The following is a 25,280-nucleotide window of genomic DNA, read 5'->3' as shown; positions in this document are numbered from 1 at the left end:
AATCCATGAGTAAAATAACCTCCACTTCGGGGGAGGAGCTACTCATAAATTAGTCTTGGCGTACGCAACACGGAACCCCTCTTAGCCAACCAATTCGCGCGCTTAATTGTTTTCTCGACTGCACCAAAAGATGTCCATCCGCCAATCACGATCTAACATTTCCCAAATGTCTCTAATAATACCATCATAAATTAGATCATGTGCTCTAACAGGAGCGGTCACCAGCTTAACCAACTCAAGACAATCCGACTCACATATGAACTCTCGAACTTCTCTGTCCCACGCAATAATCCGACTCACATTAAAATTTTCTATTTTATTTTAATTAAAATTAAAAAAATGTCACATGTGATTTAATGTCAAGCGTAAAACTTTATTATACTTGTTGTGGTATCCATTAATAATGATAGATTAAAGTTACAATTAACACCAAACGACACTTACATAATGAAGAACAAACTATTTTTTAGTTGTAAAAAGGAAAGAAATAAACAAATTATTTAATACATAAGAGCAATATCACAATGTTTTAAAATAAACAAACATAGCATGCTTGCTCGAAAAATTACCATTTAAACAAAAATATCAAAGAAAAACCGACGAAGAAATACAAAAAAAAAAAAAACTACTCAACCATATTTGACATCTAAATTAAACATCAATTTAATATTTTTTTATATCCATTAATAGTTTTCTTGCTCTTTTTTTCGGGGCAATCCGTCGTAGCCTAGTGTTGTTGCAATAGAGGTCAATCAAATGACAAGCACCTTAGTTGCACTAAAATCAAGCTTAAAATGGATGTATGGCTCAACCAATATTTTTTGAGGATGGAATATTTTTGGCATAAGTACCTCATTTGAGAGATTGAGATACCAAAATATGAATTTAAATAGTCTTCCTTTAGAACCTTGAACGTTGATTGAATGATGTTCTTCTTCTTGATCAACATAATTTGGTTGGACCTGATGTGTTTTTCAATAAGAGCCTTTCTTGAACGCGCATGATCTTCCTTTTGAATTAGTCTAATGTTTAGCTTCAACATATGTTCTTCACAAGAGCATTGATCAACAATGCCTTAGCTTCCGACGAGCACTTTAGAATGATGATATTGCTTGAGTAGATTTTCTACAAAGTAGTTCAAGGCAGATATTACCAAAAAAAAATTGTTATCATTGGTTTGATTATTAACTATCGAAACATAAAGAGTGTTTCTCATAAGAAAACATAATTTCTTATGAGGAAGCTCAATCATGAAAATGTAACTATGTTTTCCTTATCTATTTAACAACAACTAAGAAAATTTAATATTTTTCTCAACTCTTACATAAAGTTCTTGTTTTGGCAATTCGAAAGTTGGAGACAGATTTTTACCAATGAATCAGTGATTAGTAGTTGGTTCAAGAGGATGATCAGCCACACTGGGACTGAGACACGACCCAGACTCCTACGGGAGGCAGTAGTGAGGAATTTTCCGCAGTAGGTAAAATACTGACGGAACAATAAAACTATTAGCTTGAGAACCTTCAAGTTCCTCCTTTCTTTTCTTTCTTGGCCTATATAATTGTATAGTTTTGCCTTCAACTCTAAATTTGGGGTTCAAGTCACTAGACATTATTTCATAATTCATATTAGTATAAAACTCAATGTTAAGAAAACCGGACCGGACCGGCCAGTTTAATCGGTTTAATCGAGAACCGGACATGGTACCAGTCCGGAACTCTTTAAAAACCGCTGGAAGATAAACCGGAATTAAACCGTTCAAATCGGCCATAAACCGGTAAAACCGGTTGCCCAACGGTTAAACCGATGCATTCTAAAATTATAATATGTTTTTTTTTTCTCTCTTTCCTTAACTTTTCTCTCTCACAATCTCGATTGCCGGTGCATTCTTTAACTGAAAAGGCAACTTTTCAAAACTTTCTTCTGCCAAAGTCAATATTTCCTCTCTCATCATTATTCTAATCTTGAAAAATGGGAAAGATTAAATATTTTTAAAAATCTTTGCCCTTCCAATGTATATAAACTTACTTTGCCAGTTCATTTACCAATTGAAAGGGGTGGTAGGTGGAGGCTTGGGAGTGGAACTTCGATGGATATCTTGCATGATGCTTGGCTTCCAAACAGTGCTCCTTTGGTTTACTGTGAGGACCTTTTTGTTGATTTGCAACTGAAAAAGGTGGCAGACTTGATAGAAAATGGGAGATGGAATGAGAATTTGGTGAGTATGGTGTTCAGTCCAGCTACTACAGCAGTGTTTCTTGCTGTCTCGTTGCCTTTACAGAGCTATGAAGATTGTCTTTTTTTGGCCAGGATCGAGTGATGGGTGGTATTCCTCTAAATCTGGTTATGAATTTATTCGGTTGGAGAACAAGTCCTTGTTACCGTCGACATCTCCAGCTGCAGCGGTGCCAAGCCTGATTTGGAAGACGGTGTGGTCAGCTTCTTCCCTACCTCGCTGCAAGGAGGTTATGTGGAGAGCTTGTGCGGGCTACCTCCCAGTGAGATCAGCGCTTAAACGGAGGGGACTGGATGTTGATCCGTCAAGTCCTTGGAGCGGTTTGGAGGATGAAGCAGAGGTACATGTTTTACTTACATGCCCAGCTATTTTGCGTGTCTGGTTCGCGGTCATGGGTCTTGGGGCAGTGGAAAACTTGGCTTTTCATGAGGTGGTGGCTCGGATTTGGGATGGGGCGAGTGAGGAAGTTGTGGGAAAATTCATTACGCTGGTTTATGTGATATGGGAAGCAAGGAATGCTTTGTTGTTTCAACAACATGAGCTCTCAATTGGACATATACTTCATCGAGTGGCATCCTTGGAAGCTTTGCCTCGACCAACAAGCGTGCAACGTAGCCCAAGGTCTAATGCTGTGGTATGGACACGTCCAGCTGCGGGTTGGATAAAGATAAACTTGGATGCTTCTGTCCGGCGAGCTTTGGCAGGTTTCGGGATGGTGGCGCGGGACGAGGATGGTGCTTTATTGGCGACAGCAACCTTTGCTCCGGTTATGGTGCAATCCGCAGGCTTTGCGGAGGCTCTTTGCTTACGCTGGGCAATGAGGCTTGCTCTTGATCTTGGATTCTTCACCGTTTGCTTTGAGACAGATTTGTTGCAGCTCTACCAGTGGTGGCGGCGTCGTTCCAAAGGCTCATCATATCTTGATTTGATTATTTCAGATTATCGTAATTTAGCTTTATCTTTTGCAAACTTTGATGTTTTATTTGTTCGTCGTTCCGACAATCGTGCCGCTGACTTCTTAGCCCGGGGGACATCCTCTTTTTTGGTTTGGATAGAGGAAGCCCCCCCCCAACCTTGATGCTTTTGTTACTGCTGATGCTTTGACTTCTATGCCAGCTTGATTTAATGGATTTATGTTACTTACAAAAAAAAAATGTCACTTGCCAATTTTTTGTTTTCTTGCACAAACTTACCAATGAACCATCTGGTTTCGTTTTTTTTTTTAATTTAATAGTATATACTAAAACATATATATATAACATTTGTTAACTTTATGAAACTTTAATATTATTTTGTCTGCTTGATATCTTTTACTATTATATGTAATTAAACTTAAATTTGGGTATAAATTTAGAAATAATAAGATAAGTATTAGTATTAAATATTATATTAAATATTATTTTATTAGTAACGGTTCGACCCTGGTTCATTTATGGTTGAACTTTTGAACCTTAAACCAGTACTTTCACCGGTTCAATGATCGGACCGGTTTTCTAAACATTGATAAAACTTTAACATATCATTTTAGTTTTTTTATCATTTCATGTTGATATGATGTGGCTTTAGTATTCTTATATCACCTAATTCAAATATGCTTTGGTTCAGAAGTGCCCGATATGGCCTTCAGTATGGAGACGCGGAGGTTTTCCCATGAGATGGCTTCTTTGAGGAGTATTGGTGGGCTTGGCAACCTCTTTCCCCTTGGTTGCTCGGGCTCAGGTCGATCTAGAGCGGGTGGTCTTTGTCTTTTTTGGCGAGAGGGGTTGGAGGTGGAATTTATTAGCTCTTCACTCAATCACATTCTATGTATGGTGACAGACCCAGATACTAGCTCCAGTGTTCAGGTTCTTGCAATTTATGGGTGGCCAGAGGAGCATAACAAATGGCGCACGTGGGATTTAGTGAGGAGATACAAACCAGATGATTCGGTTCCGTGGTTATGCATTGGCGATTTTAATGAGGTACTGTGTCCCAATGATAAATTGGGGGGAGGCCCAGTTGATGTGGCGCGCTTGCAGGATTGTGCTAGAACTATAGCGGATTGTGGTTTGAGAGATGTTGGCTACTCCGGTTACCGTTTTACTTGGTCTAATAAACGCAAGGCTCCGGATACTGTGGAGGAGCGGTTGGATTACGCCTTAGTAAATGACAAGTGGCTTGAACAATGGCCGGTGTCTCATGTTTCTCACCTTCCGAGATACAGATCGGACCATAACCCCATTCGCATGTGGTTTGGTGTTCGACGTAAGCAGGAGGAGACCAGACGTGAGAGAATGTTTCGCTTTGAGGAGGTTTGGCTCCAAAAAAATGAGGAGTGCATGGAGGTTGTCGCGGAGGCTTGGAGCTCTGGGGGAGGGAGCTGTATTGATCGGCTTGCTTCGGTAGGCCAACACTTGGGCTCGTGGGGACGGGAGGCCTTTGGGGATGTCTCAGGGAAAGTGGCTGATTTACGGGTAAAGCTCCAAGCCTTACAGAGACGTGTACAATCTGAGCAAGTGGTAGAAGAAACAACAACGGTGGAGGGGCAACTAGACGCTTTGTTGGAACAGGAAGAGATTGTTTGGTGTCAAAGGTCCAGGGCAACTTGGCTTAGACATGGTGATAGAAATACGGGTTTCTTCCACAGGAAAGCTTCCCAACGCAGGAAGCGCAATTCAATTGAAGAAATCGAAACTGAGGATGGCAGAACAGTGGACGAGGTCAAGGACATTTACCGTGTTTTAGCTGACTATTTTATGTCTCTCTTTTCCTCTGCAGGTCCTATTGATATTGACTCAGTGACCTCCCTAGTCGCAGGACGACTAACAGCTCACCATCTGGGGATCCTCACTAGGCCTTTCACAAAAGAGGATGTTGAGGAGGCTTTATTCCAAATGCACCCAAATAAGGCTCCAGGCGCTGATGGATTGCCAGCTTTGTTTTATCATAAGTTTTGGCATATTATTGGTGAGGACATATCTCAGTTCTGTCTTCATGTCTTACATGGCTCTATATCACCAGGTATTATAAATCGAACTTTGTTAGTGCTTATTCCTAAGGTTAAAAAACCTTTGCATGCTAACCAGTTCAGGCCCATTAGTCTTTGTAATGTTATCTTTAAGATTATCACTAAGACTATGGCGAACAGATTAAAATTAATCTTGCCGGATATTATTTGTGAGGCCCAGAGTGCTTTTGACCCTGGTCGTTTGATCACGGATAACGCTCTCGTGGCGTTTGAATGTTTTCACTTTATGAAAAAGAAAACAAGTGGTCGTAATGGCGTTCTGGCTCTAAAGCTTGATATGTCCAAAGCTTATGATAGAGTTGAGTGGCCTTTTTTGGCGAGTGTTTTAACACAGATGGGATTCCCTCTCTCTTGGGTCAACCTCATTATGAGTTGTGTAACCACAGTGAATTTCTCTATTTTACTAAACGGAGCGCCCCAAACCCCCTTTGCCCCGGGGAGAGGGTTGCGACAGGGTGACCCCTTGTCCCCTTATCTATTCATCCTTTGTGGTGAGGTTTTCTCTGCGCTTATTAATAAAGCAGTAATGTCCTCTTCTTTACATGGTGTTAAGGTAGCTCGATCAGCACCTGTGATTTCTCACTTACTTTTTGCAGATGATAGTGTAATCTTTGCAAAAGCTACGCCAGAGGAGGTGGAGAGTGTGAAGGAAATTCTTTCAACTTACGAGCGAGTTTCAGGACAAGTCATTAACCTTGACAAGTCAACGCTCACATGTAGCCGAAACGTGCCAGATAATTGTTTTAATCACCTTAAAGGGTTAATGAATGTGAAGGCTGTTGAGCATTTTGACAAGTATTTGGGTCTACCAACCATTATTGGTAAGTCAAAGACCCAAATTTTTAACTTTGTTAAGGAGCGGGTTTGGAAGAAACTCAAAGGTTGGAAAAAAAGAGTTTTATCCAGGGCTGGACGAGAGGTGCTATTGAAGGCGGTTGCACAGGCGATTCCATCTTATGTGATGTCATGTTTCCTCCTTCCGGATGGTTTATGTTCTCAAATTGAATCCATGATAAGCAGGTTCTATTGGGGTGGTGATGTTGACAATCGATGTGTTCATTGGCTCAAATGGGATTCTCTTTGCCAACCCAAATGCAAGGGTGGCTTGGGTTTCCGAGATTTTAAAGCTTTTAACATCGCTTTGGTGGGGAAGAACTGGTGGCGAATCATGTCGAAGCCAAATACTATGCTGGCACGGGTTTACAAGTCTGTATATTTCCCACGACAAACAATCTTTGGAGCTAAGAAGGGTTATAGACCAAGCTATGCATGGTCTAGCTTGTTGGGATCAGCTTGGGTCTTTGAGCAAGGAGGACTTTGGAGAGTTGGGGATGGCAAAACGATTAGAGCTTGGGACGATAAATGGATCCCTTCCTCAACCCCAATGGTGTACCGCGAGGATGTGGCAGCGGATCTTCATGTCACTCATGTGTCGGATTTAATGCTTCCAAATGGAGGGGGGTGGGACCGTGACAAGGTTGAGTTCCTTTGCTGGCCACCTACTGCAACAACTATCCTTTCTGTCCCCGTGCCCATGTATCATCAGGAGGATAGCTTTTTCTGGCCAGCTACTGTTGATGGATGCTACTCCTCCAAAACAGGTTACCAATTCATCCGAAATCAGCATCATGCGCGTGTGGCATCGGGCTCTTCAGCTCCAGCTATGAGGCCAGCTCTTTGGTTGAAACTTTGGAAGGCAGAGGTAGCACCGAGGTGCTGCGAAACGGCATGGCGAGCATGCCTCAACTTGCTACCTGTTCGTGCGTTATTAAACAGTCGAGGAGTGGCAACGGATCCATTGTGCCCTCGGTGTTTAGCGGCCCCGGAAACACATGAGCATGCTCTCTTTTTTTGTCCGTTTATCAAACAGGTCTGGTTTGCCTCTCCGCTGGGGTTTCGTCTTCATGAGGAGTGCTCGGTGCAAGAATTTTTTACTGAATTTCTGGGTGCAGCTGATTGTAATGGCATTGGTATGTTTTTCTCCATCTTATATTCAGTGTGGCAGGCACGTAATGATCTTCTCTTCAGCGCGAAGCTAAGCTCTGTTGATCAGATCCTGTTGCGAGAGTCTAGCCTTCGCCCGTCGAGCAACCAGTTAACTGCTCCTCACCGCCATGGCCGCGAGCATGTTTCTTCATGGCGTCGACCAGCTGCAGGAATTTTTAAAGTGAACTTTGATGCTTCCTTACTGCAATCTCATGAGGCTGGGTTCGGGTTTATAGCAAGGAACAAGGAGGGGGAGGTCTTGGCTGCTGCTACATCGACCATGGGCCCGGTTCTTTCATCGGTTTTGGCAGAAGCACTAGCTTTGCGCTGGGCCTTGGGGTTGGCAAAGGAATTGGGGTTTCGCCGCATCTGGGTTGAGACGGATTGCTTGGTGCTATACAACTATTGGGAACGTAGAGAGGGTGGCTTCTCCCATTTGGAAACAGTTGTTAAGGATTGTCGTTTACTGCTTTGTAATTTTGATGTTTTTACTTTTACTTTCGTTCGTAGGACCGGCAATTCTGTTGCCGACGCGTTGGCAAAACTTGCTTTTCGTTTAGGCTGTTTGGTTTGGATTGAAGAGGCTCCGTTGGAGGTTTCCTCTCTCATCCAGGATGATGTTTTTGCCTCGGTGGCTTCTTCTCTTTGAATGAAACCCAATTTCAAAAAAATATGCTTTGGTTCATGACTTTCGTCCATAAATGGTACGCCAATCGGGGTAAGAGAAGCATGGACCCTCCAAGGACAATCGTTCGAAGGACAAGTGCTTTTTCATTTTTCACCCTTAATGTTGAAATTCTCTTGAATGATAAAATTTCCCAATACATTTTTTAACTCATTTACATGGACAAATAACATGAAACTTTCTAATTGAACCTTACCATTATCATTTGAACTCAATATTTTCCCTTTTACATTTTTAACATCAAGAAATTCTTGCTTTTCCATATCACCATCACTTGCAGAATTAATTTTCTCCCTCATCCGTGACAATTTCTACTTCACTTTATTCATGAGTATTCCTCATCATCCATGCCTTCACTATCTTCACATTCTTCACCTTCGTTAGTGCATAATTGTTCAATGGAAGTTCTTTCGTATCACGCTTATTTCTAAGGCATGTGTCATCTTCATTATAAGGTGTCGAATGACCATAAGTTGACACTGAAAAGGGATTGTGTTTCTAATGACAATATTTTTTTAAAAGCAAAAAAATGTATTGATCACAACTTTGAGAATAAAGCTAAGAAAGAAACAAAGCAGGCAAGACAGATTAGTAATAACAAAAAGCTGATCACCCCAACGTGAAATACGGTCCCCAAAAGAAACCAAACCAAAAAGCTATACAACTACCAAGAACCTTACCCCAACCAAAAAAGAAAAGGAAACCCAACATAGCAAAGACCAACCCAAAATCTAAAAGACCAAAGCTATAGAACAAAAGGGCTCAAAGGCCAAAAGACGACCCACCACAACAACAATAAAGGATAAAACACCCAGCTCCGATCAGAAACACCAAGCCATCATCCACCACCCCTAAGGAGGCCTATGAGTTTGGATTTGTGCCGTAATTTGATTCAAAACAATCAAATATGTACAATCATACCTCATGCTCAAGTAATTACCCATCGACAAAACACTCCTCGCCCTAGTCATAACATCCTATGGTTCTAAAAACTCTATCGCCAAAAGCATCAACTAATTCCCTTCGTGAGCCTCCAGAGAGGTTGGGGCTTCTACTACATCTTAGCCACTTGGAATCTCATCTTAGACCTTTTTCTTCTTGTCCCTCTTATCAACTTTCCTGGGTATCCCCCTAGGAATAAGGGCTTTATCCTTATACGTAGAGGATAATAAAGCCAACTTCATGGGTCGTCCATGACACCTATGGGTAATCAAACTCAAATCCTTCCTGATCAGATAACTCCTTAAAACCTCCCTAACAACCTGATACCTCTCACCGTCAAGCCCCCCTCGTCTTCAAGTACAAAACCTTCTATCTGGGTCAAATCTTCAGAAAACTGCGACTGAATCACTTCTCCAAAAACCTGCATCTCCAAACTCTCTAGTCGAAAGCAGTCCAAAAAAAAAATATCATCCAATACAAACCTCTCATCATAGCCAGAAAAAAGAGGGAGTCGCTAAAAACTCATCCAAGAAGCGTGACTCATCACCAACCTGATAGGAGCCAGAGGCCAAGAGTTTAGAAAAAACACATCAATTGGAATCCTAGCATATTGAGAAGCATCCCTAGCAAAACTGGAGTCCAAGAGCACATCAACTTCCTCACTAACATTCATACACACACTTCCTCTCCCTTAGCAACACATATCGCTTATGTTCCAACAAAAATATTTACTACCTTTTGAGAAGCCAAATAATCCAATGAGATACCTCCTGTCGTCGCCATCCAATGGGGTTTAGCCAACGCCACAAATAAGGATGCTCCACCCACTCTAATACCATCAGAACATTTGATCGCCTCAGCCGCAACATTCAAAGAAGAATAACGCACAAACCCAAAACGGAATCGACGACCCAACCTCTTTTTCCCTACATAAACACATTCACCAATTTCCCATATTGTGGGAAGAGATATCTGATATGAAAATAACCAACCATCTCCCTAATACCATAGACAAAGAGAGAAACGCAAGACCTCCCAACCCTGGTGGAACCTTGGCTAAAGACTACTCCCACTCCATCATTCTTTTGTCACACCATCCTCGTTATCATCATCGTCATCCCCTTCAAGGGATGACCTCAGACCAACAACAACACCTTCCAATACCACCATACAGAGATTGGGGCAAGGGAACCCTACGAAAGCACGCTGATGCAAAAGGGGGAAAGAGAACAAGACCAACACAGAAGAAACAGAGGTGTAGAAACCGAAACATGTCGCAAGAAAAAGAGCTTCTGATGCGCTGAGGAAGGCCCCATGAAGTAAAACGCGACAAAAGGATGCAAAAGAAGTAAGATACGAACGACATGAGCTTGAGACCAAGTAGTCGTCGCCCTGAACAGTTGCTGGATCTAAACCCTTAACAAATCGAGACAAGCCAAATCAAAGCAGGAAATAGAGCGGAGAAATCGAGCAAGAAAATAAAATACGGATGCTTGGAACATGATCAATCGTAATATATTTCTAATAGTGTTTGATGTATTTTAATTGCTCTCACAATTTCGAGTCGGGTATCTTCTTTATGGGCAAAATAACTCTCCCTACCAAATATTTAACGCATCTTGATTCACAGGGGCTCGAACTACTTAAACGAAAACAACTCCGATTAGATTAAGTGATTTAAAGAGTATATATATTTTAAATTAAGGTGAGTGAAGTGCATTTTACTCAAAAATTAATTAAATTACTTAAATAATAAAATACTCATGGGAGCACATTCATCATGGGAATTTTGCATAATTGAAGTTGCTCCAACTAAAGTAGGCGAAGAGGCGACGTGGATAGATGTTGATTCTCTCATTCTTTCAACTTTCAACAACCATCACAGGCACTAACGTGTAACTTTTCTATGGGCGCCACATTGGAACTCTTAAACTTTAAAAACAGACACAACAAAGCTCTGATCTGAACAAACCACCATCATCTCCATTCACACCAGTTGCTGCAACAATGGCCATACAAGATTCAGAACGTTCCGGCGGAGGAGGAATCCGAGTCCAGGGCATGCAATTCACCTACCCAGGCCAACAACCACCGCTCTTCCTCGACTTCCACCTCGACGTCTCTCCCGGATCGCGATGTCTCCTCCTCGGCGCCAACGGATCCGGTAAAACCACCTTGCTCAAGATTCTCGCCGGGAAACACATGGTTGGAGGCAGAGACGTTGTCCGCGTGCTCAATGGTTCCGCTTTTCATGACACTCAGCTTGTTTGTAGCGGTGATCTCTCTTATCTCGGTGGATCCTGGAGTAAAACCATTGGCTGCGCTGTGAGTATATTATGTTTTTTCTCAATTTGGTTCTCAAATTGGGGATAATGTTGTTGTGTTACTCAATTGGTTAAAATGAAATGCTTGTTAATTGTTGTTGTATGTTGTTATGTAGATTTGACTTGAATAGTAAACAGAAATTGGGTTAAAACTCACTAAATTGGCCAAAAGTATGATACAATGTGGTAAAAGTTAGAAGTTCCATTTATAAGATTCCCAATAGAAACAAAGCTAGATATGACTTATGAGTGAATTACTTTCTTGGGAATAGATTATACCTGGGAATATTTTCGATAATTTGGGAATGTTGTATACGTTGAAACTGTCAAGCAACCAATTATCCCAACAGCTTAAGCTTTCGCAAGAGCCATTTGGCCTTGAAGTGTGGATAAATGCACACGCCCACCTACCTTGAGCTTAATTAAATTCCACTTTTTAATTAGAAAGTGAGGGGAGCAAGGGTCGAACTCTGGACCGCTTGGTCATTGAGGCTCTGATACTATGTCAATCAATCAATTATCCCAAAAGCTAAAGCTGTTGGGTAAGGGCCACTTTAATGGTTTTATATTATATTCTAACAGAAACAAACACACTCTAAGTGTTCCGAACAATTCTTGGCCCCTAAGCTTCAAGAGTACATCTTACTTTAGTGACTAGTCATTATATTTGCCAATTTTTCCTTTGTGTCACAGTATACCAGCTCCATAATACTGGCCTTTGCAAGTTCACGAAGGAAGTGACCACTAAACACATATCAATTATCATTATGTACTTGTTGCGAATGTGATCATGCATAGCTGGATTCTTTTATAGTTCGATTGCAGGGCTACTATCAATTAATACTAGTTGTCTGATCTAGTTTTCCTGACCAGTTTCAACCGTACTGCCTAACATGCATAAGAAGCTGTATAAAGTAACTCTGATTCTATAGTAGAGAGGCTAACAACTGGTTACATATTCGATGACCAACGTACTGCTGCAGAATTCGTAATAAACACAGAGCCTAAAGTTCTCTTTCTATCTTCTAAAACCCCAACATAGTCACTGTCATTGTTAGCGATAACTTAAGAATCTCCTCCCTTTCTGTAGAAAATTCCCAACTCAGTTGTTGTTCTTAAATATCTAAGCACACTTTTTCCTGCCAGTAAGTGAAGCTCACTAGGTTTCCCCATATTATATATATACTAGTAAAGTAAGACTCACCACAAACATTATGTCAGGTTAAGTAGTTTTCTGATACATGAGATTACCGGCAGTCTGTTTAAAAGTTAAAACATGTCTTTCACATTCCCTTTAACCCCCATCTTCATCTTCACAAAACTACTTTTGTCCATAAAAATATTTGTAACACCTCCAATGCACACTGAGAAAAACTCCATTTGACCTTTGCAAGACTTCAAGACCATTAGACCAAAGAATTACCTCATTTTACACAGATCTGTAATGTTAAACTCATGTTTCTAGTAATTTTTGAACTTTACAAACAAACATCAATCCGTCCTTCATAGTAATGATGAGATTTCAACGTACAAACTTATAATTAACCTTTTGCCATTTGCTTTTGTTATGATGAGATTTCAACGTACAAACTTTTAAGGTGTGTTCATATTCACACTTCTCAAGAATTTCCCTCAAAAAATAAGCTTTGATACAACTGTACCGAGCGTGTGATGTTTGTGTAAGACCATAAAGTGCCTTTTTTAAACCTTCTGTTCAATTCCCTTTTCTTTATAGCCACATGGCTGTTCCCTAGAGATTCATTCAATTTACCATGTTTGATGTAGATTTTACATCTAGCTGATAAGTAATCCATTCTTTTTGACCTGCAAGTGCTACCACTAAATGGATAGTGTCCATGTATGCCACTAGTGCAAATATTTCTGTTCAGTCCATCCCATAGTGTTGAGCATACCCTTTTACTACAAGTCAAGCCTTGTATTTGAGCAGACCCACTTCACTCCAACTTTTCCTCCCTCAAGCTAATTTGTCAATTCCCACATACTATTTTTTCTATCCCTTCTATTGTTGCATTCATAGCTCTGCTCCATTTTTACTTTCGACAACGTCTTCAAAGTAAATAGGATGTACTGCAACAACAAAATACACAAATATGCTTCCTTATCTTCATTTGAAAGTCCATCTCTAATTTCATAATTTGTCATCCAAATTGGTGGTCTATTATTCCTCCTTTAGTTTGAGAATAAAGGGATTTCTTCAGTTAAAGAATCAAATTAAGAATTTACCACATCTTCCACATAAGCATCAAAATCAGGTTCCCTTCCTTCTTCACTTTCATCAATTGCAGCGGCTACTTCTTCTTGATCACCCAATTCCAAATCACTAGTAATTGCTTCTTCAAACTTATCCCAATTTCAATGCTTGTCTTCCCCAAATATAGCATGTTTGCTGATTATGATCCTTTGTGATGAGAGTGGATCATAAACTCTATAAGCCTTTGTCTCTTAACTAACTCTTGGCAGAACACAACTTATCATATATTTTAGATCTCTTATTGTCTAGCACATGAACATGAGAGGTACATCTAAAAACTTGAAGGTTTGATTTCACTCCAAGCTTCTTCTGGGGTCTTTTGTCTCACTGCCAAAGTTCAATTTCGACTTGACAATCTACTGTTCATTTGACTGCGTCTGGCCAAAAAAATTCTTTGGTATTTTCTTCTTTGACAGCATACTATGAACTGTGTTCATAATAGTTCTATTCTTTCACTTGGAAACTTGGTTTTGTTGTGGCATGTATGCAGCAGCCAATTGTCTTTGTATACCTTGCATATCACAAAAATGGATAAACTCATGTCATAGAAATTCTCCACCTTGATCAGTGCATAATGCTGTAGTAAATAAATTAGTTTCCTGTTTTTATTTATACTTTGATCAATTTCATGTCAAATATTAATGTTGTTTATATCCAGGGAGAAATTCCACTTCAAGGAGACTTTTCTGCTGAGCATATGATCTTTGGAGGTGGGTTTTCAAACAGTTTTCTTTGTTACAAAATACCACTAGATATCCATTTTTTTATTTCTAAATGCCATGTGAGAAGTTAATCATACCCCCATCTTGGAGTCCTCCAAGAAGACCTATTATGTATATATATGGAAATTTGAATAAAGCTATTCTTTAGTCTTGATGTATAGCAGAAAGTAAGATGTTCCCTACTTTTGACAGTTGAGGGCGCTGATCCTGACCGGAGAGATAGGTTGATTGAGCTGCTTGATATAGATCTGCAGTGGCGAATGCATAAGGTATCTGATGGGCAGCGACGTCGAGTACAAATCTGCCTTGGTCTTCTCCATCCATATAAGGTATCATGGATTTAAAAGCCTAGAGATTTTCTTCATGGTTGTTATGCTTTTGTATTTGTGCATGGTATGCCATTTACTTGTGGCATTTTTTAAAGGAAACAAAACTCTGAACTCTAATAATCCGCTAATGTCTTTTGAGCTTTTCTTCATATGTATTTAACGTTGCAGGTCAAATCAAACCAGATATATAACTGGAACCCTTGATTGACATTTCAGGTTCTCTTGCTGGATGAGGTGACTGTTGACCTGGATGTTGTTACTCGGATGGATTTATTGGATTTTTTTAAGGAAGAGTGTGAACAGGTATTCACTGCCTCTATCTATTTGCATGCTGAAATGGAGTAGGGAAATCTGCAACATTAGATGATAGCTGATCATAGTTGGAAATAATAATCACAGAAAATGTAATAATGAGTCCAATCTTCAAGTTTCTACAAGAGACAGGGTATTGTCCAAATATGCCTATTCAAAGCAATCATGGAAACTGTAATGCCTTAATAAATTACGATCACTTTGGGCGGTGATATGCCCATCTTGCGAAATGCAAAGGCTGGAAAATTGGGTTCAGGAACAATGATGATTTTCTTATGTTTTCTAATTTTTTTTGGCAGAGAGAAGCTACAATTGTTTATGCAACTCACATTTTTGATGGACTAGAGACATGGGCAACTCATTTGGCATATATACAAGAGGGTGAACTGAAGAGAACAGAAAAAATATCAGATGTGAACGAGTTGAAGTCTTCAGCTAATCTGCTGTCTGTTGTTGAGTCTTGGCTACGCGCCGAAACAAAGCTTGAAAAGAAGAACCCTACTTCCAACGTTCAAAAAACTTCTAGCTCTCCGTTCTTTTCATCTAGACACATGGCATACTATCGATAGTCTCTATTTACACAATTTTTTTATGAGAATAATTTGAGACAAATACAAGTAATTCATTCTGTTGAGCTTGTCAAGTTAGTGGTTGTTTTTACTTTAGGCTCTTCATTCTTCTGGAGGTAGCTAAACATGTAAACAAGCATGCTTGAATAATAGCTTTATAATTAGCTGGATGCGCCACAATATCACATGGGCATGGCTTTGGCCAATAATATGTATTCGTTTTCCATACCATAAAGGTATATAAATGAAATAAACTTGCACTAGATGTTTTTGGCAATATGTTGCGTCAGGATCCATGTTGGGATTATTCAAAGCTGGAAGTTTAGTTAGGAACCTGAAAACAACCTAAGGAGAATGGTGTTTTCTTCCCGGCCCCAATCCCAACCCCCCATGATTGAAATTATGTCCGAAGGACAATCAATAAGTGCTTATGTGTGGGTTGGCTTATTCGCAGTTCAAAGGAATTGTATATGGAGGTTCACAAAAAGTTGAGAGCATTTGTTTCTTGCATGTGAAGACATGGTCAAGACGGTATGGGAAGTGCGAGTCCTCCTAGGAAATGGGAACTTGTAGCTTAGTGAAAGTAAGAAATATCAAACTTCTTGTTGAGTACTTGAGTGACACGATAATATCACATAACAAAAATTGAAGTTGAGAGTAGAAATTGACATACAATATTTAAAATGGAAAACTCTCAATAGATAAGAGAAAGACCACGGACAACGTCAGAAAAAAAGTTATCACTACTAAGTAGGAGAGATTACAACATCTCTCTAAATCCATTAAAATAACACATTACACTCTTTTGAAGTAGGAGAAAACTCACTAAGAGAATTTCTTTACAAATGAGACATACATTGTTGGGTGATCAAAACTCATAGAGAATGCCTTTATTCGTATAAAAAATGATTGATGAACCACTCTATAGTGGCAAACACCTCAGATACCTATGTTTGTGGTCGTTTTAAATCGCCACAAAATGCGTTCTTTTCTTTTATTTTATTCCTGATTTTCACTTTGTGGCGATCTGAAACCACCACAAAAGTGAGTGTTCAAACACACACCGTGGTTCACGTATCACCACTGACCTATACAAATACAGTATAGGTATTTCACTAATTTTCCCAATTATTTTCACTGACACCTTCAAATGGAATTGTTGACTTCTATTCTCCCTATTCATTGTGAACATGGCTTTATGGGTACTGAATAATCTCCCATTTAAAGTCAATTTTAGGAGATTGTAAAATTTCTCTACCTTGCCACTTTCATGCTGCCAACAATAGTCATAGGATGACCTATTTGAAAACCTCACTACCCTTTCCACACAGCATATACTTATTTAATTTTATATTTTGATAATATTGGTGAAATTAAAACTTTTTAAAAATATTATTCTTTCTGACAAAATGATCAAGATTTAACATATTAGCAAGTACCAAATGAGATCTCCACACATAACGTAGAGCACTAGTGACATGCAAGGTCCACAACCTAAAAGTTAGGTTGATTAGGTTCATGTAATCCCTAAAACATTGCCACTATGTCTACACGTGAACAAGGCCAGCCAAGGCACACAAATAAGGTTTTGTTTGGTTGGAGGGAAGGAATGGGGGAAGGAAAGAAAACACGGAATTCGAGGTGTGAATTTAGATTAAAGTGTAGTCCAAATTCACACATCAAATTCCGTGTTTTCTTTCCTTCCCTCTTTCCTTCCCTCTAATGAAACAAAGCCAAGAGAAATGAAACTAACAACTGGCATGTCAAACACAAAGCACCGAAAAAAGTCCAAAAGACACCACATCCTACTCAATGTCCTCATTCCCCTCAAGCATGACCTCATGATCCATATCATCACCAGCTCCCATACGGGATGAAGTCGTAGCACAAGACAGACATGTTGGGGTTGATTGCAATGTAAGTCTCACATTGCTAATGAAGGAGAAAAAAGATCATGTTATGCATCTTTGAGAAGTCCCACATCGCTTAGATTAGTGAGGGGTGGGAGGGTCCAAGACTATATATAGGGATCTCAAGCTCCTTGTTTCAACACACCAAGACACCAGTAGCACATGAAAACACTTTAAGTTTATATTTGTGTTTTCTTTTTCTCTTATGCTCTTGTTTTAGAGCATTGTGAGATGTAGTTCAAATATTTACTTTGGAGAGTGTGGGTGTACTGGAGTCATGGGGTGGTTGAGAGTGAAGTCTATGTGTTGTAACAATTTTCACATATTGTTTATTCTCTGGTTGTCGGTTTTGACAACGACCGTGATTTTTTCTCTGGTTTTGGAGTTTTCACGTTATATTCTTGTGTTGTTGATTGTGCTCCTGGTTTATTTTTACTTCTTCAGCAGTGTTATTTCCTAACAGTGGTATCAGAGCTTCCAGTTCGATGGATATCACTTGGTGCGAAGGTGCTGAAGAAGTGGTCTGCAGCTGCGATGATGCTGTGATGGAGGAGTTGATGCAATCATGATTACACAAGGCGTTCTTGGCATTAGATTGTCCAGGTGGCACACGGGCATTGGTTGATATAGATGCAAGGTGTGTGGTTATAGCGTGCGGGCATTGGTTGGCATTGATGCAAGGTATGTGGTTATGTCGATGGCTGATGAACTTCCGGAGAAAGCCAACATGGAAGTTGCACCATAAATTTTCAGCAAGGTTTCGGCATGTGGAAATTCTTGGAATGGTTTAGTTCCAAGTGAAGAAAATTCTTGGGATGGTTTAGTTCCAAGTGTAATGAATTCTTTTATGGTGGAGTACGATAATTTAATTTGTCGGTATATAGACAATGAGAATTATGTTTGTCGGTGAAGACAATGATTGTCGGTATAGACAATAAAGATTTTTGGGGTTGATTGCAATGTAAGTCCCACATTGCTAATGAAGGAGAAAAAAGATCAAGTTATGCATCTTGGAGAAGTCCCACATCGCTTAGATTAGTGAGGGGTGGGAGGGTCCAAGACTATATATAGGGATCTCAAGCTCCTTGTTTCAACACACCAAAACACCAGTAGCACATGAAAACACTTTAAGTTTATATTTGTGTTTTCTTTTTCTCTTATGCTCTTGTTTTAGAGCATTGTGAGATGTAGTTCAAATATTTACTTTGGAGAGTGTGGGTGTACTGGGGTCATGGGGTGGTTGAGAGTGAAGTCTATGTGTTGTAACAATTTTCACATAGTGTTTATTCTCTGGTTGTCGGTTTTGACAACGACCGTGGTTTTTTCTCCGGTTTTGGAGTTTCCGCGTTATATTCTTGTGTTGTTGATTGTGCTCCTGGTTTATTTTTACTTCTTCAGCTGTGTTATTTCCTAACAAGACATGTAAGACCCCGAATTAAATAATTAGATTATTTATTTACTTTCGTCGTGTTGATTAATTAAGTAATTATATTTTATTGTTTTATGTTATTTTCATGACTCGAATCCTATTATGAGTCAAGAAAACTATTTATATAATAATTAAGTTCAAATTATGTTTAAGGTTGACACTGTAGTCAGCTTAAGTAATAGCACGAGCCATATTCGCACCCGACTACGGTCGAGAGTGTCCGAAAAAGGTTATATCCGCTCCTAGAGCACTGTTTAAGAGAACTTTAGAATTGAAGGGAGAATAAGAACCTCTAGGTATTTTTCCCATGACCAGTGTTTCGATACGAAACCCTGGACTGTACGCTTGTTAGGTTTTGCTTCCCGGAAGTTCGTCGAAGCTAGACTTTAACTTCTCGGGGACTTTAATTAAGACCCTGAATGAAGAGTTTTTGTATTCGGAGTTTCTAACGAAGTTTCCATCCGCGATGTCACAATTCTTTCAGCAATTGCGACATTTCTTCAGAAGGAAGTTTCTCCATCCGACGTCGACTGCAAAAAGTAGTTTTTTCGGCGTAAATCGACTCACACAGTCTTTGAGACGTTTTCCTCAATTAAAAGAACCTTGATTTGAGTTTCGACATTCTGTCGCCGAATACTCAATTTTTATCAGCAGATGAAAGTACCAAAACGACCGGAACTGCAAAATATCGATTTTTCGGATTTCCCCCTATCCTATAAAAAGGGAAAAAATGAGAAAATATCTCATTTTCTCCCAAAGTGGCCGAAGCTTAGAGAGAGAGAGAGAGTGGAGCAGAGCTCTTTCAATTCTTGCCCGATCGTCCTGATTTCGGAAGCTACACTTAGGCACAGAGGTAAGGATGCTTAATCTTACTTCTATTTCTGCTTTCTGTCGGCTTATTCTATCTATTTCTGTGTTCAAAGTTTTGAGCTTTTTGTAAAAATGTCTGATTACCTTGATTTTTCTTTCCAACTATCTTCTACTACAACTCAACATGCTATAATCACTGTCGGATCGTTCGGATTTTCACCGAGTCGCCGTAGATCTGAAAAACGGACTAAAAACTCATTTTCTTCACATGTGCTTACTTTCTTATCAAAAAGTCGCAACCAAGCTTAGTGCCCTTGAGATTAAGTGCTATAAACGTTGTTGTGAACAACCCCATCAATTTTGTTTTTCAGAATTTCAACTTTGAGTTTTTGGTCATTAATTCTTGACCAAAATACCCCTAATTCGTATTTTCAGTCGTTAAATTTTTCTGAGAGTTTCCCTGGCCAAGATATCACCTAAGAATACCTAGGAATATAACTAAATCGAAGAAAAAGTTCGGGAAACCCGATTTTTGAAAGTGGCCGAAACTTTTGTTGTTATGGTACCGTGTCCAAAAATAATTTTTGGGTTTGTAGGGCCTGGTCCATAGCGTAGCCCTCTCTGTTATCGAAATTTTGACTTTGGTTTCATGTCATTCCGAGTTCTGTAGCTCGAGTTATGCGCATTTTAGCGAAAACATGTCTTATTATCCATTCGTGCCTAAATGTCGAACTCTAGAGCTTCGAAAGCTTCTTTTCGGGTTTTGATAGTGTTATTAGTTGTATTGTTTCTTAGCGACTAAGCAATGATACTTTGCTTAAGGTTTGGAACGAGTTGAGCTGAGGAAAGAGACTTTGGAGCAATTGGTGAGGTTTCACAACTGAGGAGGACGCCCGGGGAACTTGCTGAGTTCGGGAGCTTTATTTTGGATTGGACTGAGATGTTGAGCTTGGATGAAGATATTGGCTACGGTAAGGGTAACTCGGTTTTAGTGCGTCTTTGAGTTTTGCATGCTTTTATCGCACTGCATGCGTTTGAGATGAAGATGTTTAATTTGATTGGCAATTGATTGAAATATTGACATGTTTTGCAATGTTGTATGCTTGCTTATGTTGAATGTTTTCTGAGGCTTGTGCCAAATGTTTTCTGGAGGCTTCGGCCGAGTGAACTTATTGAGACGTGTGTCTCCGATTTCTGAGAGGCTTCGCCCGTTTACTGGTTTCCGTCATTACTGCTTTTTAGTGGATATGACATGATTATGTTTTATAGCACTGAATTATTGTTTCATCGCTCAATAGAGCTTGATGTGTTTGTGAGAATGTTGTGATTATGAATAACATGTGATTATGTTGTTTTGATTATTGAATTTGAGATTGTTGTTTGAGTGACTACTGAGTTGGATGAGATGTTTTGACTTGCTTGAAGTGGCGATGAGGTGGGTTTGTCCCACGGGATTGTCCCGTCTGTCGAGGCGTTATAAAGTGGCAATGAGGTGGATTTGTCTCACGCGATTGTCCCGTCTTTTGAGACGTTAAAGTGGCGATGAGGTGGGTTTGTCCCACGGGATTGTCCCGTCTGTTGAGGCGTTATAAAGTGGCAATGAGGTGGATTTGTCCCACGCGATTGTCCCGTCTTTTGAGACGTTAAAGTGGCGATGAGGTGGGTTTGTCCCACAGGATTGTCCCGTCTTTTGAGACATTATAAAGTGGCGATGAGGTGGGTTTGTCCCGCGTGATTGTCCTGTCCTTTGAGACGCTAAAGTGGCGATGAGGTGGGTTTGTCCCACAGGATTGTCCCGTCTTTTGAGACATTATAAAGTGGCGATGAGGTGGGTTTGTCCCGCGTGATTGTCCTGTCCTTTGAGACGCTAAAGTGGCGATGAGGTGGGTTTGTCCCACGTGATTGTCCCGTCTTGCGAGACGTTATTGTTTGATTGATATTGTTGAGGTTATTGATATCCAAGTTGATTATATTGTTGGTTCTATTGATATCTAGGTTGGTTTATATTGTTTGCTTGACGATATCTGATTTGATTTATATTGTGGGTTTTGTTAATATATGAGTTGATTTGTATTGTTGGTTTTGTTGAAATTTGATCTACATCTATATTGTTGAAGTTATCGTTATCTGAATTAATCTATGCTGTTAAGTTATTGATTCCTGAGTTAATTTATGTTGTTAAGTTGTTGATATCTGAGTCAAAACCATATCGTTGATTTTGCTGATGTATGATTTGATTTCATGTTGTTGTATATATGTTGTCATCTATCTTAAAATTAAGTTGCTAGCTTATGTGCCAAGTATGCACTTAAATTTGAATAGCATGATTTTCTCTTTTATATGTGGTAGTTGTATGGAGTTAACCCTTTCTATTTGCTACTTGTTGTTTGGGCGCTTAACGCTATTAGGCGATGGAGAATCTTCGATGGAGCTTGACCTTCGTACAAGTCGGAGTGAAGAACTTGAAGAACTGTGGATAATTCGAAGAATAGAGTCGGGTGTAGGGCTAGAGCCTTGGGTTAGAGAGCTTACCGTTATTGGTTTAAGCTTGCATAATGATTTTAGAAATTTATATTTGGGGTTTCGGATACTCGCCTTGTTCAAGGCTAGATGTAATTTGATTTCAGTTAGGAGTAGGCATGACATGTTTCGGAAATACTTTGAGAGGAAAAAAAATAATACTCGTTTTATAAATTAAATCCTTTTGGAAAACATTGCATATTTATTTTATTAGATTGTTACCGTAACCCGCTGAAATTCAGGGCGTTACAAGACATAGCTAGAAGCACCTCCTATATATACTCCCAGACCGCAATGGAAACTAGGGTCTAACCCTCTTCCTAGCTAGGCATTTTCCTGAATATGGGTCCCTCCCCTCTAAGAGTAGAAGGGGGATTCCCATGAATGATATGCATGGTAGGTGTTGGAATGACAGCTAGAGTAGGAGTTGGAAGAAGGCTAAAACTGTGTGTCTAAAGAGGGGCATGTTATGATGTTATATTTATTTACAATTAATTCTCTTATGTGGATTAACATTTTCAATTAATTATAATTTTTTTTATCATTAATATTAATTATGTGAATTATTAATTTAATTCTTTTACATGTATTTGTTAGGAGAAATGGAGAAGATGAGGAGAGAGCATAAGAGAAAGATGTGTTATGGTTTCATTGGAGGCAAAACAATAGTCTTCATTAGATACAATAAGCGACAAAGTAAAGTATAAATAGGCAAAGAGTAAAAGACTATTTTACCCATAAGACATAAATAATAAAATAAGGTAATATTATCTAACAGTATTATGATGGATGATAGATTAGACTTTTGTTAGTTATTAACTGAACTATGATGAGTAGTGCCAGTTAACTGCCCGATGAGAGTACCTTGGTTTCATCCGATGATATATAAATTGTTTCCCTATTAGACAGTACCTAGACTGCATTACCATCAGATAGAGAGCAGCTCTACTCTCTGACGTTCATGCTTCTCCTAAGGAACTAATAATAGAACCAAAATCATGCGTTTCTCAATCCTTCCAGGTGCACAATTCCTTTTACATTATTGAATCACACCATGTTGTAATTTGTATCTATGTCTATATGATTTATTTGGGTCAATTAAATTCAACAGGGCATGCGTACATCAAGAAGAGGTACATATGCGTCTGCAAGAACACAGAAACAAAATCTAACATCATGCCTACATATGTTCATAGTCTCGTATTCGGGTCAATGTCCCATTCACCGAGGAGCACAAAATCAACACGGATGGTGCAAACTGTTGGAATTAACATACTTGTATGGAATTAAAATATCCATAGAAATGAGAGTAAGATATCAACAAACATAATATAGTATACACATGTGCGATATTAAAGAAAAACATACATGTATCTCATTTAATTCGTCAAATCACATCACATTATAAAATGGGATAAACATGAAAACCATCCTTGAACTTTGAGCGAGATCTGATTTTTGTCCCTCGCCAGAAAATCTTCCTAAGGACGCCCTCAAGCTACGTTTTTTTTGGTTGGAAACCGTCCTTGTCGTCGATGAAGCTCCGACCGCCGTGCCCAGGTGTCACTTTGGAGCTGACGTGTAATTTTTTTTAAAATAAAATAAAAAATAACATAATTAATTTTAAATTAACCCTCAAATCTTTCCTAATTTAATTTCTAAACCCTACAACTAAAACTAACACTAACCTAACTGAAAGAAAAATTATGTTAATCTTGTCAAGAACAATAACAACGATACAGAAAAACAAAACCCACTCAGATTTGTAGACCCATTAAGAGAAATTGAAAAATAAAATCAAGAATCGGGAACCGGTTGCATCTTTCAGTTTTATTTTGGATAAGCCAGGTTGCATATTTCAGTGATTTTGGGTGTTCGGTTTTGGGGGAAGGGGGAAGGGGAAAGGGATGGGAGTGTGAAAGAAGATGAAGAAGATGCTTACTGGGTATTTTTTTCCTTCTGAAATTGAAATATGAATATCAAAAGAGATGAAATGAGGGTTTTGATATGATTTTATTACGAGTAGAAGTTAGGTTAATGTTAGTTTTAGTTGTAGGGTTTAGAAATCAAATTAGGAAACATTTAGGGGTTAATTAAAAATTAATTATGTTATTTTTTATTTAAAAAAAATCACACGTCAGCTCCAAAGTGACACCTGGGCACAGCGGCCAGAGCTTCATCGACGACAAGGACAGTTTCCAACCAAAAAACATAGTTTGAGGGTGCCCTTAGGAAGATTTTCCGGCGAGGGACGAAAATCAGATCTCGCTCAAAGTTCAAGGACAGTTTTTAGACTCTGTCTTCGTTGGGGCATACCCCAAACAAGTTATCCACTTACAATTGGAGAATTATGAAATCAATATGGCCAACCATTTTGTAGTATGAACAATGGTTTGAATTCAATTTGTTGCACCCAAGAATATTAATGAAAGGATTCAATACCTTGTACCTACACCTCGTCGTTAGTTTTAGACCGTATAGAGATTTGGTCAACCTACAAGCCAAATTTTCTTTTTAGTGTTGTGTATATCCTTATAGTTTGAGCATATATATTTCGTCTTCAAGTTCTCCATAAAAGAAAAACAACATTTACATCTAAATATTCAAGATGTAATCAAATGCAACACATATATTGTTCAAAACAATTTTTTCCTTACTTTTGAAGTTACAAAAAAAAAATTATTGTCATTACGATTTTTAAAAGTATGTAACACATGTGCCTGTCACACATTTGTCCCACCAATTTCTTATATTCTCTTTCCATCTCCACCATCCTCACCCAACAATCCCTTTCATTTTTCCATCACCTAATACAACTATTATAGTCACCATCTAGAACCCTCCAACTTCACCACCACCACCATGATCAACACCCTCCGCGATCACCACCACTACAATCCATCACCATATAATATACCACTGCCACCACCCAACACCCTCATTGCATCTGCTGCCCAATGCCTTCTATTGTTGGATGACACTCTTCAATGCTACCACCACATAATAACCTCAACCATGATCACTTTGATCTTGCACCCTCGTCCATTACTCATTGCTCGACACCCTCCACCATAGGCTCACTACATGACGTCCCCATCACTAGCACTATTGACACAATCAACTACCACTGCTAACACCTTTCATCACCTTGTAACTATTCATTATGATCACCTGTCGCCACTCGATAATTTCCATCACCACCATTGCCAACCAACACCCTTAGGCTC

General features: G+C 39.3%; 2 protein-coding genes across 2 annotated transcripts; both read left to right on the top strand.

Moving 5' to 3' along the window:
* Positions 1 to 2,089: 2,089 nt before the first annotated feature.
* Positions 2,090 to 7,878, top strand: LOC130719547 (uncharacterized). The gene is made up of 4 exons (XM_057570167.1): positions 2,090 to 2,222; positions 2,311 to 3,180; positions 3,842 to 6,945; positions 7,114 to 7,878. Exons 1-4 carry the CDS (start codon positions 2,090 to 2,092, stop codon positions 7,876 to 7,878), a joined length of 4,872 nt encoding a protein of 1,623 aa, XP_057426150.1.
* A 2,785-nt stretch (positions 7,879 to 10,663) lies between these two features.
* On the top strand, positions 10,664 to 15,647 carry LOC130717612 (ABC transporter I family member 21-like). Its single transcript, XM_057567914.1, has 5 exons — positions 10,664 to 11,181; positions 14,111 to 14,162; positions 14,367 to 14,503; positions 14,720 to 14,806; positions 15,115 to 15,647. Exons 1-5 carry the CDS (start codon positions 10,864 to 10,866, stop codon positions 15,382 to 15,384), a joined length of 864 nt encoding a protein of 287 aa, XP_057423897.1. The 5' UTR covers positions 10,664 to 10,863; the 3' UTR covers positions 15,385 to 15,647.
* The last annotated feature ends 9,633 nt before the right edge of the window (positions 15,648 to 25,280 follow it).

This window comes from Lotus japonicus, chromosome 5 (assembly GCF_012489685.1).
Source record: "Lotus japonicus ecotype B-129 chromosome 5, LjGifu_v1.2".
NCBI classification, from domain to species: Eukaryota; Viridiplantae; Streptophyta; class Magnoliopsida; order Fabales; family Fabaceae; genus Lotus; species Lotus japonicus.
Note: the sequence above shows the minus strand (reverse complement) of the source record. Positions and strands in the feature narration are given on the sequence as shown.

Excerpts from the sequence above, each read along its gene's own strand:
- LOC130717612 (XM_057567914.1), top strand. The coding sequence starts at position 10,864 with ATGGCCATACAAGATTCAGAACGTTCCGGCGGAGGAGGAATCCGAGTC. Across the intron at positions 11,182-14,110 it reads GTAAAACCATTGGCTGCGCT|GGAGAAATTCCACTTCAAGG; the intron begins GTGAGTATATTA and ends GTTTATATCCAG. Across the intron at positions 14,163-14,366 it reads TGAGCATATGATCTTTGGAG|TTGAGGGCGCTGATCCTGAC; the intron begins GTGGGTTTTCAA and ends TACTTTTGACAG.
- LOC130719547 (XM_057570167.1), top strand. The coding sequence starts at position 2,090 with ATGGATATCTTGCATGATGCTTGGCTTCCAAACAGTGCTCCTTTGGTT. Across the intron at positions 3,181-3,841 it reads TTTGATTATTTCAGATTATC|AAGTGCCCGATATGGCCTTC; the intron begins GTAATTTAGCTT and ends GCTTTGGTTCAG. Across the intron at positions 6,946-7,113 it reads TGAAACTTTGGAAGGCAGAG|GTCTGGTTTGCCTCTCCGCT; the intron begins GTAGCACCGAGG and ends TTTATCAAACAG.